This window comes from Cherax quadricarinatus, chromosome 73 (genome assembly GCF_038502225.1).
Source record: "Cherax quadricarinatus isolate ZL_2023a chromosome 73, ASM3850222v1, whole genome shotgun sequence".
In the NCBI taxonomy this organism is placed as follows: Eukaryota; Metazoa; Arthropoda; class Malacostraca; order Decapoda; family Parastacidae; genus Cherax; species Cherax quadricarinatus.
Genome location: NC_091364.1, coordinates 8,987,662 through 9,004,373, shown reverse-complemented (window position 1 = coordinate 9,004,373; position 16,712 = coordinate 8,987,662). Strand labels below are relative to the sequence as shown.

At 39.9% G+C, this 16,712-nt stretch overlaps 1 protein-coding gene across 2 annotated transcripts in view; it reads left to right on the top strand.

The window, feature by feature from the left end:
• The window catches only part of Nca (neurocalcin homolog), a 120,735-nt gene extending 104,023 nt beyond the window's left edge, over positions 1 to 16,712 (top strand). For both annotated transcript variants that reach the window (XM_070100597.1, XM_070100596.1), the window contains exon 5: positions 13,037 to 16,712. In XM_070100597.1, coding sequence (XP_069956698.1) covers positions 13,037 to 13,234 — 198 coding nt within the window. In that variant the 3' untranslated portion in view covers positions 13,235 to 16,712. The remainder of the gene's footprint in view (positions 1 to 13,036) is intronic.

Genomic DNA, 16,712 nt, shown 5'->3' with positions numbered 1-16,712 from the left:
TTTGCCTTATTACGTACGCTTAGGCATTGCTGTCTTGGTTTAAGGTTGCTGCTCACCATAACCCCCAAGTCCTTTTCGCAATCTGTATGGCTAAGTTCTACATCATTTAACTTATAAGTACTAGGGTTATGGGCACTCCCAAGCTTCAGAACCTTGCATTTATCTACATTGAACTGCATCTGCCACTTTTCTGACCAAGAATAGAGTTTGTTTAAATCCTCCTGAAGTTCCATAACATCTACATTTGAATCAATTATCCTACCTATCTTTGTGTCATCGGCGAATTTGCTCATATCACTAGTAATTCCCTCATCAAGATCATTGATATATATTATAAACAACAACGGGCCAAAGACTGATCCCTGTGGAACGCCACTTGTTACAGATCCCCACTCGGATTTAACCCCATTTATGGACACACTCTGCTTCCTGTCAGTGAGTCATGGCTCGATCCACGAGAGCACTTTCCCCCCAATGCCATGAGCTGCCACTTTCTTTAACAGTCTATGGTGCGGAACTCTATCAAAAGCCTTGCTAAAATCTAAGTAAATAATATCAAATTCTTTATTGTGGTCAACAGCCTCAAAAGCTTTACTGAAGAAAGTTAATAAATTAGTTAGACAAGACCGGCCTCTTGTGAATCCATGCTGAGTATCATTAATCAAGCTATGCTTATCGAGATGGCTTCTTATAATCTCAGCTATAATTGACTCTAGTAATTTGCCTACAATTGAGGTCAGGCTTATTGGGCGGTAATTTGACGGTAACGACTTGTCCCCTGTTTTAAAAATAGGAGTTACATTAGCCATCTTCCACATATCAGACACTACACCTGTTTGAAGAGATAAATTAAAAATATTAGTTAATGGTTCACAGAGTTCCATTTTGCATTCCTTAAGAACCCTTGAAAAAACCTCATCAGGAACTGGCGACTTATTTTGCTTCAGTCTGTCTATCTGCTTCACAACCATTTCACTAGTGACTGTGATGTTACATAATTTATCTTCTTCTAGCCCACTGTAAAAATTAATTACTGGAATATTGTTAGTGTCTTCCTGTGTAAAAACTGAGAGAAAATAATTATTTAAAATCAAGCACATTTCATTCTCTTTGTCAGTAAGGTGCCCATAGTTATTTTTAAGGGGACCTATCTTATCTCTAACTTTTGTTCTATAGACCTGAAAAAAACTTTTTGGGTTAGTTTTAGAATCCCTAGCAACTTTAATTTCATAGTCCCTTTTAGCTTTTCTTATCCCCTTTTTAATGTCCCTCTTAATGTCAATATACTGATTCATAAGATGACCCTCACCTCTTTTGATATGCCTATAAATTCCTTTCTTATGCCCTAGTAGATATTTGAGCCTATTATTCATCCATTTTGGGTCATTTCTATTTGATCTAATTTCTTTATATGGGATAAACGCTCTTTGAGCAGCATGTATAGTGTTCAGAAAACTGTCATATTGATAGCTCTCTTCGTTACCCCAGTCAATAGATGATAAGTGTTCTCTAAGCCCATCGTAATCTGCTAAGCGAAAATCTGGGACTGTTACTGAGTTATCGCTACTATCGTACTTCCATTCAATGCTAAATGTAATTGATTTGTGGTCGCTAGCACCCAGTTCCTCTGAAATTTCTAAATTATTAACAAGGGATTCATTGTTTGCCATAACTAAGTCAAGCAGGTTATTTCCCCTTGTAGGTTCTGTCACAAACTGCTTCAAAAAACAATCCTGAAATACTTCTAAGAAGTCGTATGATTCTAAATTCCCAGTCAAGAAATTCCAATCAACATGACTAAAGTTAAAGTCTCCTAGAATTACTACATTATCGTGCCTTGTGGCCTTAACAATTTCCTCCCATAGTAGTTTCCCTTGGTCCCTATCTAAGTTTGGGGGACGGTATATCACTCCTAAAATCAGTTTTTCATGCCCCTCTGAAAATTCTATCCAAACAGACTCTGTATGTGTTACTTCAGACTTAATACCCGTTTTTATGCAACAGTTCAAGCGATCTCGGACATACAATGCCACCCCACCCCCCCTCCCCTCCCAATACTTCTATCTTCTTGGAACAATTTAAAACCCTGAATATGACATTCCGCAGGCATGTCCCGACTTTTTGAATTAAACCACGTCTCAGTTAAGGCAAATACATCAATGTTACCTACACTAGCAACTAATCTCAACTCGTCCATCTTATTCCTAGCACTACGGCAATTAGCATAATAAACATTAAAAGACTCTCCTTCCTCTTTACCCTTCCTGCTCATTTCTATTTTTCTACTAAACCTATTACTGTCCTTATCACCCAAGGTCCCTGGCTTTTCAATATCTATCTCGTTCTTATTATTACTAGTTCCCCTAGAACTCGTAATATTACTACACTGGGACTTCACTGTTTTCCTGCCAAAACCCATACCACTAACTATTCCTAGTTTAAAGTCCTAACTGCTCCCTCCACTGCAGTTGCCAGTGCTCCCACCCCACACCTAGATAAGTGAACCCCATCCCTGGCATACATGTCATTTCTGCCATAGAAGAGGTCCCAGTTGTCAATGAATGTTACCGCATTTTCCTTACAGTATTTGTCCAGCCAGCAATTGACACCAATTGCCCTGGACAACCATTCATTTCCAACTCCCCTCCTTGGCAAAATACCACATATGAGAGGGTTCCCACCCTTACTTCTAATTATTTCTATTGCTGACCTGTACCTGCTAATCAGGTCCTCACTCCTACGTCTGCCAACATCGTTGCCTCCAGCACTGAGACAGATAATAGGATTGCTCCCATTACCTCTCATGATGTCATCCAGACGGCTAACAATATCCTCCATCCCAGCCCCAGGAAAGCAAACTCTCTGTCTCCTACTCCTGTCCTTCAAGCAGAACGCCCTATCCATATACCTAACTTGGCTATCCCCAACAACAACAATATTCTTACCTTCCTTAATGTCTTTTGTCGTGACGTTCCCAGTAGTCGACTCACATTCGTCGGGTAGCACTGAGAATGTATTGGATGTTTCCACAACAGTTTCCACGGCAGTCTCTTTCTTCTTCATCGTTTCTACCTTTCCATTCGTCTTCTTGATCGTCAACTTCTTTCCCTGCTGTCCAGCCACTGACCAGTTTCCCTTCTTGACCTGAGGACTCAAAACAGGAGGACTACTCCGAATCTTTTTGTTTTCCTCGGTCAGTCGCCGAATTTCCATATTCGCCAACCTCAATTCTTCCTTAAGCTGTTGGTAAAGTTGCTCGATGGAGGGCATCTTGCTTCAATTCTAGAGAGCGCGCAAACAGGTCTTCACAGAGCCAAGTACACGTCAACACTGCGCAAAAGCCAACTCAATCAGGAGCTACTGCACAGCATGTCCGCACGGCCCAATAGCGATGCGAACACTCTAATCTCCGCCTCCAAGGGAGACTACCTCGTGTTTCTTATTCCCGTGTTTCAAAACGCCCCCCCACTTCTGGTATCCCATCTTCTGCACCCACCTCTGTGGTTACCTCTCCCATAGTCACTCCTGTAGCTAATTCTTTTGCTGTCCTCGGCTCAGACGTCCCTACTTCAACGTCTGAGTCTGATCTTGCTTCTTCGTGTTCTCTCTCACAAGCCTCAGTAGCGACGAGATCTCGTATGACACCTCCTCCCAATCATCCCTCTACTTCTCAAAAGTCAAAAAAAAGGTCCGTTAACACCTCCTACCCATCTTCCACCTCCTCATTTTCCCTTCCCTGTCTCTGTACCTGGTTCTCCCCCTCTCACTGGCTCTGTTACAAGTGTAGAGGTTCACCCTCCTCCTCGTACTGTACCTTCCTCCCCTGTTCCCTCCCAAGTTTCTTCCTCTTCGGCCACCTCCCGGGTTTCTACCTCTTCTGTCCCCTTCCACGCTTCTCCAGTTCCCTCCACCCTTCCGTCCCCCCCTACCTTGGTACAGTCCATTACAGTTCCAATCTTTACTCATCCTCCCCCTACCATTTCCAATATTGTCTCCCATACGACGTCTCTGAATTCTGAAACACTTGAAGCAATCTCTGAATATATTGCAGAGACCAAACCATCAATGGACACTGATCCACCCTCCGCTCCTTCTCTCTCCTCTACTCCATCTGCGCAACTCCTTTCTTCACAGCGCACCGTTCCTTCGCTGCTTGAACGTTTTCCACTGCCTCTGCATGTGGACTTTTCTAACCCCTCTAGTCCATAGGAACCCTTACCTGCGGATTTCAGGTATCTTTATCATTGCCAATCATGGCCTATTTACAGTGGAATATACGCAGCCTCAGGGGTAATCGGGGTGAGCTTCAGATGTTACTCTCCCAGTTTTCCCCTGTTGGTGTTTGCTTACAGGAACCAAAATTACACTCTGCTGTTATCTCTCCCATCTCAGGCTATAATTTATTGTATTCTTCAGATCCTTTTCCTGATGGGACCTTTAACCCTTTCAGGGTCCGTCCCGTAGATCTACGGCTTTACGTTCAGGGTCCAAACCGTAGATCTACGCCATGAGCTCAGCTCACTCTGATAAACTGTGAGTGGTACATTTGGGCCTAGATATGATAGAATACATCTATGTGGTATGTGTGCACCACATAAAACAGATCCTGCAGCACACTGTGTATAATGAGAGAAAAAAAATGAAATCATGTTTTTTCGATTAAAACAGCAACTTTGCAGTGTTTTTTCGTATGTTTTTTATAGTTGTATTTGCGATTTCTTGGTCTCATTTGATAGAATGGAAGACATATTACAGAAATAGAGATGATTTTGATTGGTTTTAGCATTGAAAATGGCTTGAAACTGAGCTCAAAGTAGCGGAAATGTTAAATTTTTGCCGATATTCAAGAGTAAACAAACGACCTCACACATCTAATACACGTCAGCTGGTGGGTCTAATATACATTCACAAATATGGTGATGATATTTATACAATTATTACAGTATTGCATAAGAGTAAATCTTCTATTTTTTGGTGTGAATAAAAATTCATTATGTGAATAAAAAATCAAAACGGAATTTATTTGTAAAGCCTCAAAACATAACTAATGAACAGAGGAAATGTTAGTTTAGTGCCAGGAATGCCTACATTGTTCATTCTGGACCCTATTTTGAAATTGGAATATTTTGAACTTTGTGTTAAATTGGCCAAATTAACAATTTCCGATCACTTTATTTTGTAGTTGAAACAGTTGACTTGGTGATTTCTTGTGCTCAATCGATAGAATAGAAGTAATACTAGTGAAATAGCTAAGAATTTGGTTGATTGGAATAATGTAATTGGCCTAAAACGGGAGTCAAAGTCGGCAAAATCGCCGATTCGTAAATATCGCTGACCCATCAAAATTCGCGAGAGCATAATTTCGTCAATTTTCCACCAAATTTCGTACTTTTTGTTTTATTACCTTCACAAAAAGATTCTCTACGATTTCATAAGAAAAAATAACAAATTTTTTTTTTTAAAATTCTTGGACACTGGTGCGTCCAAAGGGTTAATGAAAGGGTTAATGAAAGTGCCCTTCTTCTACGCACTGATATTCCGTACCATCAGCTATTTGTTCGTACTTCGCTGCATTACACAGCAGCCCGTATCCACTTGCATAGGTGGTATACGATCTGTTCTTTATATCTCTCTCCTTCTCGGGCATTATCTATTCCGGATATTACCTTTCTTGTTTCGTCATTACCACCACCGATTCTGTTACTTGGTGATTTTAATGCCCACCATTTCCTCTGGGGGGATCTCACTGTGATTCCCGTGGCATTCAGTTAGAGGCTTTTCTTGCCACCCACCCCCTCCATGTTTTAAATACAGGTACTTGCACCCATTTTGATCCTCGGACTCACACTCTCTCTTGCATCGATCTCTCAGTCTGCTCTTCCTCCGTCGCATTAGACTTCACTTGGTCTGTTCTTCCGGACTTACATGACAGCGATCATTTCCCAATCATTCTTACTTCCCCTTCATATTCACCACCTCTTCGCATCCCACGCTGGCAATTTGATCAGGCAAATTGGAACCTTTACTCACACCTAACTGTTTTTAGAGAGGTTCCTTCTTCGTCCTCCATGGATGAGCTTTTACACCTCTTCTCGTCCTCCGTTTTAACCGCAGCTTCTCATTCTATACCCCAAACTTCGGGCAGGCATTCTCAGAAATGCGTGCCTTGGTGGTCTCCTGCTTGTGCTCGTGCAATACGTTTGAAACGCGCTGCATGGGGCAGGTACCGGTACAATAGAACCACAGAGAGACTTCTTGAATTTAAGCAGAAGCGTGCGATCGCTCGCCGTGTCATCCGTGACGCTAAACGCACTTGCTGGCGAGATTGTCTCCACCATCACCTCTGCTTCCTCTATGAGTGCAGTCTGGAAAAAAGTACGAAAACTGAGTGGTAAATATTCTCCTGACCCGGCTCCTGTTCTGCGGGTTGCCGGTGTTGATATAGCAAACCCACTAGATGTTGCCAATGAAATTGGCAATCATCTGGTCCGTATTTCTCAGGGACTCCATCTATGCCCCTCATTTCTTTCCTCAAAGTCTGCCAGAGAGTTAGGACCCTTGGACTTTTCTTCTCTCAGAGAAGAACAGTATAATGCGCCTTTTACACTTCAAGAACTGGAGGCAACACTCTCAGCTTGCCGATCATCGGCAGCTGGGCCCGACGACATTCATATTCGTATGCTACAACATTTACATCAGTCAGCCCTTCCAGTCCTATTACACCTTTACAATCTTATTTGGTCACAAGGAGATCTTTCACAGCTGTGGAAATCCGCCATTGTTCTCCCTTTCCGCAAACCAGGCACTACGGGACATGAAACCTCCCACTATTGTCCCATTGCTCTTACCAGTGCAGTTTGCAAAGTGATGGAACGCCTAGTAAATAGACGTTTAGTGTGGTATTTAGAGACACACAACAGTCTCTCCACTCGTCAATATGGCTTTCGTAAGGGACGTTCTACCATAGACCCCTTACTACGCTTGGATACGTATGTTCCTAATGCCTTTGCGAAAAACCACTCAGTTATTGCCATATTTTTTGACCTTGAGAAGGCATATGACACAACTTGGAGGTATAATATTTTAGCCCAAGCCCACTCCTTAGGCCTTCGAGGCAATCTACCATCCTTCCTTAAGAACTTTTTAACTTGCAGGCATTTCCGTGTTCGGATTAATAATGTGCTCTCCCCGGACTTTATCCAAGCTGAAGGTGTCCCCCAGGGATGTGTTCTGAGCACAACACTTTTTCTCCTTGCTATTAATGATTTGGCCTCTAGTCTTCCATCAAATATTTGGTCATCACTCTATGTTGATGACTTCGCTATTGCCTGTGCAGGCGCTGACTGTCACCTTATTACAGTTTCTCTCCAGCATGCAGTCGACCATGTTTCCAGTTGGGCCACCACACGTGGGTTTAAATTTTCCAGCACTAAAACCCACCAAATTACTTTCACTAGACGCGCTGTCATCTCCGATCATCCTTTGTGCCTCTATGGCTCACATATCCCTGAACGTGATACAGTCAAGTTTCTGGGCCTCCTCTTTGATCGTAGGTTATCCTGGAAACCTCACATTACCTCTCTGAAGACAACTTGCCACAGCCGGCTGAACCTCCTTAAAACCCTTGTTCATCTTTCATGGGGAGCTGATCGTCGAACCCTCCTTCGCCTACATTCCACCCTTACCTTATCGAAACTTGATTATGGTGACCAGATCTATTCAGCGGCATCTCCTGCTACTCTCTCTAGCCTTAACCCCATTCATCTCCAAGGATTACGTTTATGCCTTGGTACTTTTCGCTCTTCCCCTGTCGAGAGCCTCTATGCAGAAGCGAACGTTCCATCCTTATCCGATCGCCGTGATGCCCATTGCCTTCGCTACTATGTACGCTCTCATGATCTCTGCAATCTTTCCATTTATAGAATGGTCACTGATATTAGTAGACATTCTTTATTTGTTCGCCGCCCCTGTTTACTCCGTCCCTTCTCTCTTCGCCTTCATTCGCTCTTGTCTTCTCTTCAATTACCACCTTTCTATGTACATGTAGCATCTCACTTTTCCCTACCCCCCTGGGAAGTTCCAGCTGTTCGAGTCTGTTCTTTCTCTCTCCCTTGCTCGAAAGCTCAACTGTCTACGGTCGCTTCCCGCTCTCTTTTTCTTGACCACTTTCACTCTCATTCTCATGCCATTGCTGTGTACACAGATGGCTCTAAGTCTTCTGACGGCGTAGGATTCGCAGCAGTGTTTCCGGACAGCGTCGTACAAGGGCATTTACTATCTTCAGCTAGTATTTTTACTGCTGAATTGTATGCCATCCTTACAGCACTTATCCGTATTGCATCTATGCCTGTGTCATCATTTGTGGTTGTCTCAGACTCCCTTAGTGCTTTACAGGCTATACAGAAATTTGATACACCTCACCCCTTAGTCCTCCGTATCCAACTCTGGCTACGCTGCATCATTACCAAGCATAAAGATATTGTTTTTTGTTGGGTCCCTGGTCATGTTGACGTACAGGGCAATGAACAGGCAGACACTGCTGCGCAGTCAGCAGTACATGACCTACCAGCTTCATGTAGAGGTATTCCATTTACGGACTATTTTGCTGCAATATCTTCCCACCTTCACACCCGTTGGCAACAACATTGGTCTACTATGCTCGGCAACAAACTTCAATCTATTAAACCGAGTATAGGTTACTGGCCGTCTTCTTATCACCAGTGTCGAGGTTGGGAGACTACTCTCTCCCGTCTTCGCATTGGCCATACTCGTCTTACTCATGGATATCTCATGGAGAGGCGCCCTGCTCCTCTCTGTGAGAATTGCCAAGTTCCATTATCAGTCAGCCACATTCTGTTGGACTGCCCACTTTATCAACGAGCACGCAGAATTTACCTCCATCGTCGTCTTCGCTCTGCTGCTCTCTCTTCGCTGATGGACCCACCTTTCATCCAGACTCTCTCATTGACTTTTTGACAACAACTGACTTACTTCACAAATTCTGATACCTTCAGCCCTTTCTACTTCAATCTCTTGCTACCCTCTACCCCCGTACTATCCCCTGCCCCGCTGTTTTCTGTAACCTACTGATCATCCCTCCTCCCTTCTGCCATCCAATACCCTCGCTTCCTTCCCTACCCTGCAGCGCTGTATAGCCCTTGTGGCTTAGCGCTTCTTTTTGATTACAGGTGTCCCTCAACATTCGCGAGGGTTAGGGGATCAAGAGCCTCGCGAATGTTGAAAAACCGTGAATGTTTGGTACGCAAATATATTGTAGGGAAATATAATACAATACTGCTTAACTTGTTGAACCATGAACAATCATAAAATACATGAAAACGTCGTAAATTGTACTAAATATATACATGTGCTTTAATAACATGTATGTTATTAAATACCACTGCCTCCGCCAATGCCTCCACCACTTCCTCCGCTAATGCCTCCACCACTTCCTCCGCCAATGCCTCCACCACTTCCTCCACCACTGCGAGTCCCTACTACCCTCCCACCGACCCCCGCAACTGGCAGCCAGCCCTCCCACCACTCAGTGTGGTGAGTGTTTTGTTTGTTCATTATTTGCTATTAAACTACAGTATAAATAATGTAAACACATTCATGACTGCATATTGGAATGGCTATTTGAACAGGTATTGGACGGTGACATCATGTGTTTACTCTTGAACACAGCAAAGAATCAAACATTTCTGCTACTGCTAATAATAACAGTAGTAATAATAATAATAATAATAATAATAATAATAATACGATATAATTGAAGGAGGAAATTGTACAAAAATACGAGGGAGTGGTTGACATATCTTCAGTGTGGCTTTGTTTATGCTGGAGTGAACATTAATCTCCCTGCTCTTCCAAACATTTCACAATAATTCAGCGGTTGAGGCAGTGGTAGAGGCAGTGATAGAGGCAGTGGGTGAGGCAGTGGTATTTACTAACATATACGTATGTTATAAGTAATAATAGTACATGTTAATATTAATAACATTTATAATAATAATAGTTATTCATAATGTACTATTATTATTTATAACATATATGTTAGTAAATATCACTGCCTCTACCACTGCCTCTATCACTGCCTCTACCACTGCCTCAACCACTGCCTCAACCACTCCAGTCGCACTCAATCTACAAGCACCAAACAATGAATTATTGTGAAATGTTTGGAAGAGCAGGGAGACTAATGTTCACTCCAGCATAAACAAAGCCACACTGACGATGTGTCAACCACTCCCTCGTATTTTTGTACAATTTCCTTCTTCAATTATATCGCATTATTATTATTATTACTATTGTTATTATTAGCAGTAGCAGAAATGTTTGATTCTTTGCTGTGTTCAAGAGTAAACACATGATGTCACCGTCTAATACCTGTCCAAATAGCCATTCCAATATGCAGTCATGAATGTGTTTACATTATTTATACTGTAGTTTAATAGCAAATAATGAACAAACAAAACACTCACCACACTGAGTGGTGGGAGGGCTGGCTGCCAGTTGCGGGGGTCGGTGGGAGGGTAGTAGGGACTCGCAGGTGGCGGGAAACTTGAATATGATTTAGCGGCTGGGAATTTGGTGGCTGGGAATTTGGCGGTTGGGAATTTGCGAATGTGTGAAGCCCGCGAAAGCTGAAAACGTGAATGTTGAGGGAGACCTGTATAATAATAATAATGGACCCTATTTTGAAATTGTCATATTTTTAAATTTTCGTGAAATTGGCCAAATTGCAAATTTCTGACCACGTTATTGGGTAGTTGAAATCAGTAAAATGGGCAGTTTCTTGTACTCAATCGATAGAAAAAATGGAATTCTAAAGAAATAGCTATGAGTTTGGTCGACTAGAACAATGGAATTAGCCAAAAATAGGGCTCAAAGTGCGCAGAATCGTAAATATTGCTGAGGTTGGTAACTTCACGAGAACGTAATTCCGCCAGTTTTCCATCAAATCTTGTTCTTTTGGTGTCATTACAATCGGGAAAGGATTCTCTATCATTCCATAAGAAAAAAATATTTTTTTTTTTTTTTTTAAATTTTGCAACACCAGCAGACACCTCAGGATTTGGGGTTGCAACAATCAAGGGGTTAATGCACACCAGTGATACTGTTAACACTCCACAAGTGCCAAGTTAATACTGGAAAATGGTGACCACATGTGGGAAATTGAAAGAACATAGACTGCACAACTCTTGGAGAATCCTTTTTATTACCCTGAACTCAAGTATGGTAGGGACTAGTAATAGACTACAATGAAAGTACAACAAATGAGGAGCATAAATGTGATGGCAGCAGCAAGAAGAGCATACAATTTTGCTATGAAAAACTATATTAATGGTAGTGTTTCCTGATAAGCTTCTCTTTCCTTAGTTTCACCCAGCACTAAATTGCCTTTTTTTGTGATTTCTATAAGTTTTATGCAGTAATAATAATTATTTAAATATTTTATTAGTTTTCTATGGTACAGATCTTTTTAAGTCTAAACTAAAACCTCTTAATTACTTTTATGCATTAAATTTGTTTAGAAATTCAAAGGAATTAAAAAGAAAAGGTATTTTTTTTCAAGTTGAGTGTTATCCAAACCGTACTAGTTTTATTTTATAAAAATTATGTTTTTGCCATTGAATTCAATTATTTTAATATGCACATGTTAATAATAAACATTACATGTAAATTATTATTATTATTTGTTTATGTACTGCAATCTAGAACTTTATGTAATTTTCTAGTGCTCACATGTTAATAAAACCTTGTGCATTTATATAAATCACTGCTCATATACAAGCTATAATTTTTTTTTTTTTTTTTTGTACCCATTTAGAAAAGTAGGTTAGATTATGATCTGTTACCCACAGTATGCACTCTGCAAAAGATACATCTTCTTTCAACAAACCGGCTGTATGCCACACAGGAAGGGTGGCTCAAAAAGAAAAACAAAAGTTACTCTTTTTAACTTTAGTAATGTATACAGGAGAAGGAGTTACTTGTCCCTTGCTCCTGGCATTTTAGTTGCCTCTTTCAACATGCATGGCTTACGGGGGAAGAATTCTGTTCCACTTCCCCATGGAGATAAGAGGAAGTGAACAAGAACTAATAAGGAAATAGAAAACCCAGAGGGGTGTGTACATATATGTGTAGTGTGACCTAAGCATAAGTAGAAGTAGCAAGATGTACTGAAATCTTGCATGTTTATGAGACAGAAAAAAAGACACCAGCAATCCTATCATCATGTAAAACAATTACAGGCTTTCATTTTACACTCACTTGGTAGGACGGTAGTACCTCCCTGGGCTGTTGCTGTCTATCAGCCTACTACCTAGGAAAAGATACTTCTGTTGTCTGTATATTATCACTTATTTATACAGTGGACCCCCGCATAACGATTACCTCCAAATGCGACCAATTATGTAAGTGTATTTATGTAAGTGCGTTTGTACGTGTATGTTTGGGGGTCTGAAAGGAATAATCTACTTCACAATATTCCTTATGGGAATAAATTCGGTCAGTACTGGCACCTGAACATATGGAGTGAAAAAATATTGTTAACCGGGGGTCCACTGTATATCTAATATATAATTTTTTTTGTAAATTCCTTATACAGTCAAACACCCAAATTTACATGCTTCAGTTATTGAACATTTTTACTAAAGGGCCTCCTGTGAATACTGTAGTTTCATTTATTTATTTTTTTTTTTTTGCATTGCTCTAGTTTTTATTTGATGCACAAGTGGTAAATAGGAAACTAACCATAAGGTTATCTTCATAATATGCTCAGAGTAAAGCAATATAGAGAGAGATGGCCTCTGAAACAAAGTTTATTGTATGATCTGAATTTAGTGGAGCAGTACAGTTTTTAGCAAATCATGAATTCAAAGGGGCCTCTAGGAACCTAACCTTCATGAATTTAGGATTTAAATGTGCGAGTGTAGTGTATCTATAAGACCTGTATTGAAATTCATCATTTTCTGTTAATTCTGACAAAAGTTTGACTGCACATTAGGTATTTGTCTGTTTTAAATTTCAGGCAATTTACAAGATGGTTGGCTCTGTGATGAAAATGCCAGAAGATGAAAGCACTCCTGAAAAACGTACAGACAAAATATTCCGTCAAATGGATAAGAATAAGGATGGCAAACTTAGCCTTGAAGAATTCATTGAAGGGGCCAAGAGTGACCCCTCCATTGTGCGTTTGCTGCAGTGTGACCCTCAATCATCTCAGTGACCTCTCTGAACCTAACCTCATCTCTACTAAACTATCTAAATACTGTATCTGATAAAACCTTAAACTTGTAATTACTACTCTTGGCCATAATAAACTTCCACAATCTCTAATATCCCTTAACATTAAAAACAGAATCTTAATATTAGTATCTTCCTCTAAACTGTCCACAGTCTCCCTGAAGCCCTTTATTCCTCACCTTCCCAGGCATTCTGCTTTTCCACTCTTTTTCAATATTTTTCAGAACCCCCTCTGCATCGACTCCTTCCTGACCCACACAAGATTCTCTGTTTTATAGGTCAGATTCTTTATTTCCACACTCCCAGCTTCTCTTAGCTCTGAAGTGTCCCTATGACATCTTTTCCTGTCCTTATCCTTAACTAGCCCCTGGAGGGTTATAAGGACTAGGTGCTTACGGTGTGAATCACACTGTCGCCTCGCTGTGTTGAGATGCCGACCTCTAGCCCTGTATCACATTTGTGTTTGGCTTCAATTGGCATTGAACCTGCTAAAAAGAGCAAATGAAGGGCTATATTTGTTTTATAGTGTTAGATATGGGGCCTGAATGTTTTAAGGGATGTAACTTTTGTAATGAAGGTGGGCCTATGTGGGTTGTGTGGAGTGAGCAATTGTACTGGGCAGGAGGATGTCTGCTCCTGCTTAGCCCTCCTGTATGTACTGCATGTTACCTGCACAAAGATTTCCTTGTCTGGTGCTCACCTGTCAGAGTCGGAATAAGTAAGAACAAAAGTGTAGCAATGCATAGGGGTTGTAATTTTTCAATGATCCCATTGTACTTAAATAGCGGAGAGTTGGCTTTACTCTGTCGGATGTTCCGAGTCATTCTACATACCAGTTATGTGTATTCCATTTCCATTTTTATTTACATTTTGTCAATTGCATGTTAATACTGGCAGGTGTTTGATTTTCCCATATTCCATGACAAGCTCCTGACAAATTGGTGATCATCAATTAGAAAATTTTATATTTTTTATCTTTTGTAAGATTTAGTACAATTATCCAAGGGCTGGTAATGATTTGTAAATATATAAATAAAGAAGAAGGTAACTGATGACAGTAAAGTTTTTTACAAGAATTTTAGTTGAATTTTATATTAAAAGAATATTTTGATCAAACTATATTAATAAATTAATAGTATGATTGGTTATCCAGGAGATATCTCTCCTATAAATATTGCTTACCAAAATAGCAGCTGCCTTCTCCTTTGTCTAGTGCACTTGTGACCTTATGGGTAATGCTAAAGCATAACAAATATTTCCATTTAGGTTAGTTTTAATGAAGCACAAAATTGTTAAAAATAAAAGACTACGAATTTGATAGAAAAAAAAGTCAAGGTGGCTATTGCTTAGTGACAAATATTTTATTGCAAATGTGTCGGAAGTAACGTGGATATGGGGGCTGCCAGAAAGCTACGCTTTTTGATATGAATGTGATCAAGTTTTCCCCTGCCTTTGCAATCAGTGTGTATTCAACAATTGTTCTTGATCTTTGTGCCAAAGTGTCATGAGGATATTTTTTCTTTTACAAAGACTCCCTAGTTCCACTGACACTCTTTGGGGTAGCAGCGGGGCACTTTGCCTTCTTGCCTCTTGTGGGTAATGGAAGATTGCACTAACCTTAAATCATAAGGAGGCTGAGACGTATAATCCATGTTCAATTCTTGAATGTATTGAGATTATGGAGATCTTCCCCGAACTCACAGTGTTTAACTTGCCTCACTTCTGCTACACCCTTTTTCTTAACTTTATTGTAAGTGCTAACAAAGTATGGGTACCTCTGATTTTCAAATTTAATGCCTCGATTCCTACGGAGACGTTTCAGACATCCTTTATTATTGTGTGCACAAAATATGTCTTATGATCACCAGTTTTGTGCCATTGTTTGGGATATTATTAAGATGGTATAACTTAAAATTTTAATCATAAATGGTATACTAATAATGTTTGACAATGGGCAATGAGTTGCTGATCATTCTGCATGGATTTTCAGGCTGTGGATCAACACAAGACTATGTGAGCATAATATAGATTTTTAACAATTTCTCTTACAGGTTTATATATTATTCTCATCTCTTAAGTTAGTATTTTGTATGTATGTGTTAAATCTCAGTCTGACTTATAAAAATTATCCACAGTTTAAATTATGCAAATATGACCAGCATTGTTGTTCACTGTTAAGATAAAAAAATTTGTCTAAATTTCTTTAGAACTACAAGTGGAATTAAAATAGGATAACTCCATCATGTATAGTTTGCAACACATTTTATAAATAAAATCCTCAATTACCACTTGTGTGTTCTGAATGTGAATGTGTAAAAAACAAATTGATAATGCTGGCATAATATACAAGCAGATATCATTATCTATTTTGGTAAGTAATCACATGTGTGCTGCCTAATGTCTGAGTGTTTTTCTGTGGTTACCACTGTTGTATTTTTTCTGATGACGCTTGATGACTGTGTCATATTCAAAGTCAGGTCTGTATTTATTGCTACTTCTGCCAGCTATTGCTGTCTGGGGAGATGTCAAAGCTCTTTCCCAAGCACAGGCTGCTTCGAAGTTTATAGCGTCATCACTCAAGCTGTAATATTTCAAATTTTTGCTATGGTGCATTTATTGCTAGAAAAATCACTGCTCATCACGATCATAGCTATTTATGCCTCCTCTCCTCTTCTCAATTTCAAGTAGAGGTGGAACAGGAAATAAGGGTTTTTGTGGAATATGTGCAGTTTCATCATTTTTGGAAACTTTTAATCTACAGTATTGTGATCTAATTCCATGCTTCAATTTCTATGTTTCTTAAAAAGTTGCACAATATAATTTTGTATAAATAACCATTGGGGTCTGGTGCTTGCCCACAAATATTTAACTGTGCAGTGCCTACCATCAAATTTATCTTGCATCTACTTGTGCCTCGCCCCAAATCTAGTTGCTGTCCATGAAGAAGCTGAAATTAGCCACAGTGCAACTTGTTTTTCATTGTATGGTTCCTGTATAGAATTAAATTATATATGTAATGTGATCAGAAAGGTGGGTTGTGTAGACTGTCTCTGAGCTCTGGTCTTTAAATAGTATTTTTGTTAAGTGTTAAATATTTGCTCTCATAACAGTCTATTACATTTTATACATTGTTTTTTAAAGTTCTTGTTTTGTTTAAAAAATCTATTGCTACAGTGTAACAATGCAGTTTATCAAAAGAAATGTGACTGTATGTAAAAGCCATTCTAGTATTATTAACACTAATTATTCCTGTAACCCTGAGGTTACTGGTGTACAGTATACATCAACAATACATTTTGTTTTATTTATACCAAATTCAGCAGTAAATATGGCCAGAGTTGAGTCACAGACACACACTTGTGCACACTCAAGAACCAAAGTTGATGTTTTGTCTGGTTTCCTCCTTGTTGTATTTTCCTGTGAAACAGAGTATCAAATAAAAGTACAGCAACAAGAATTAC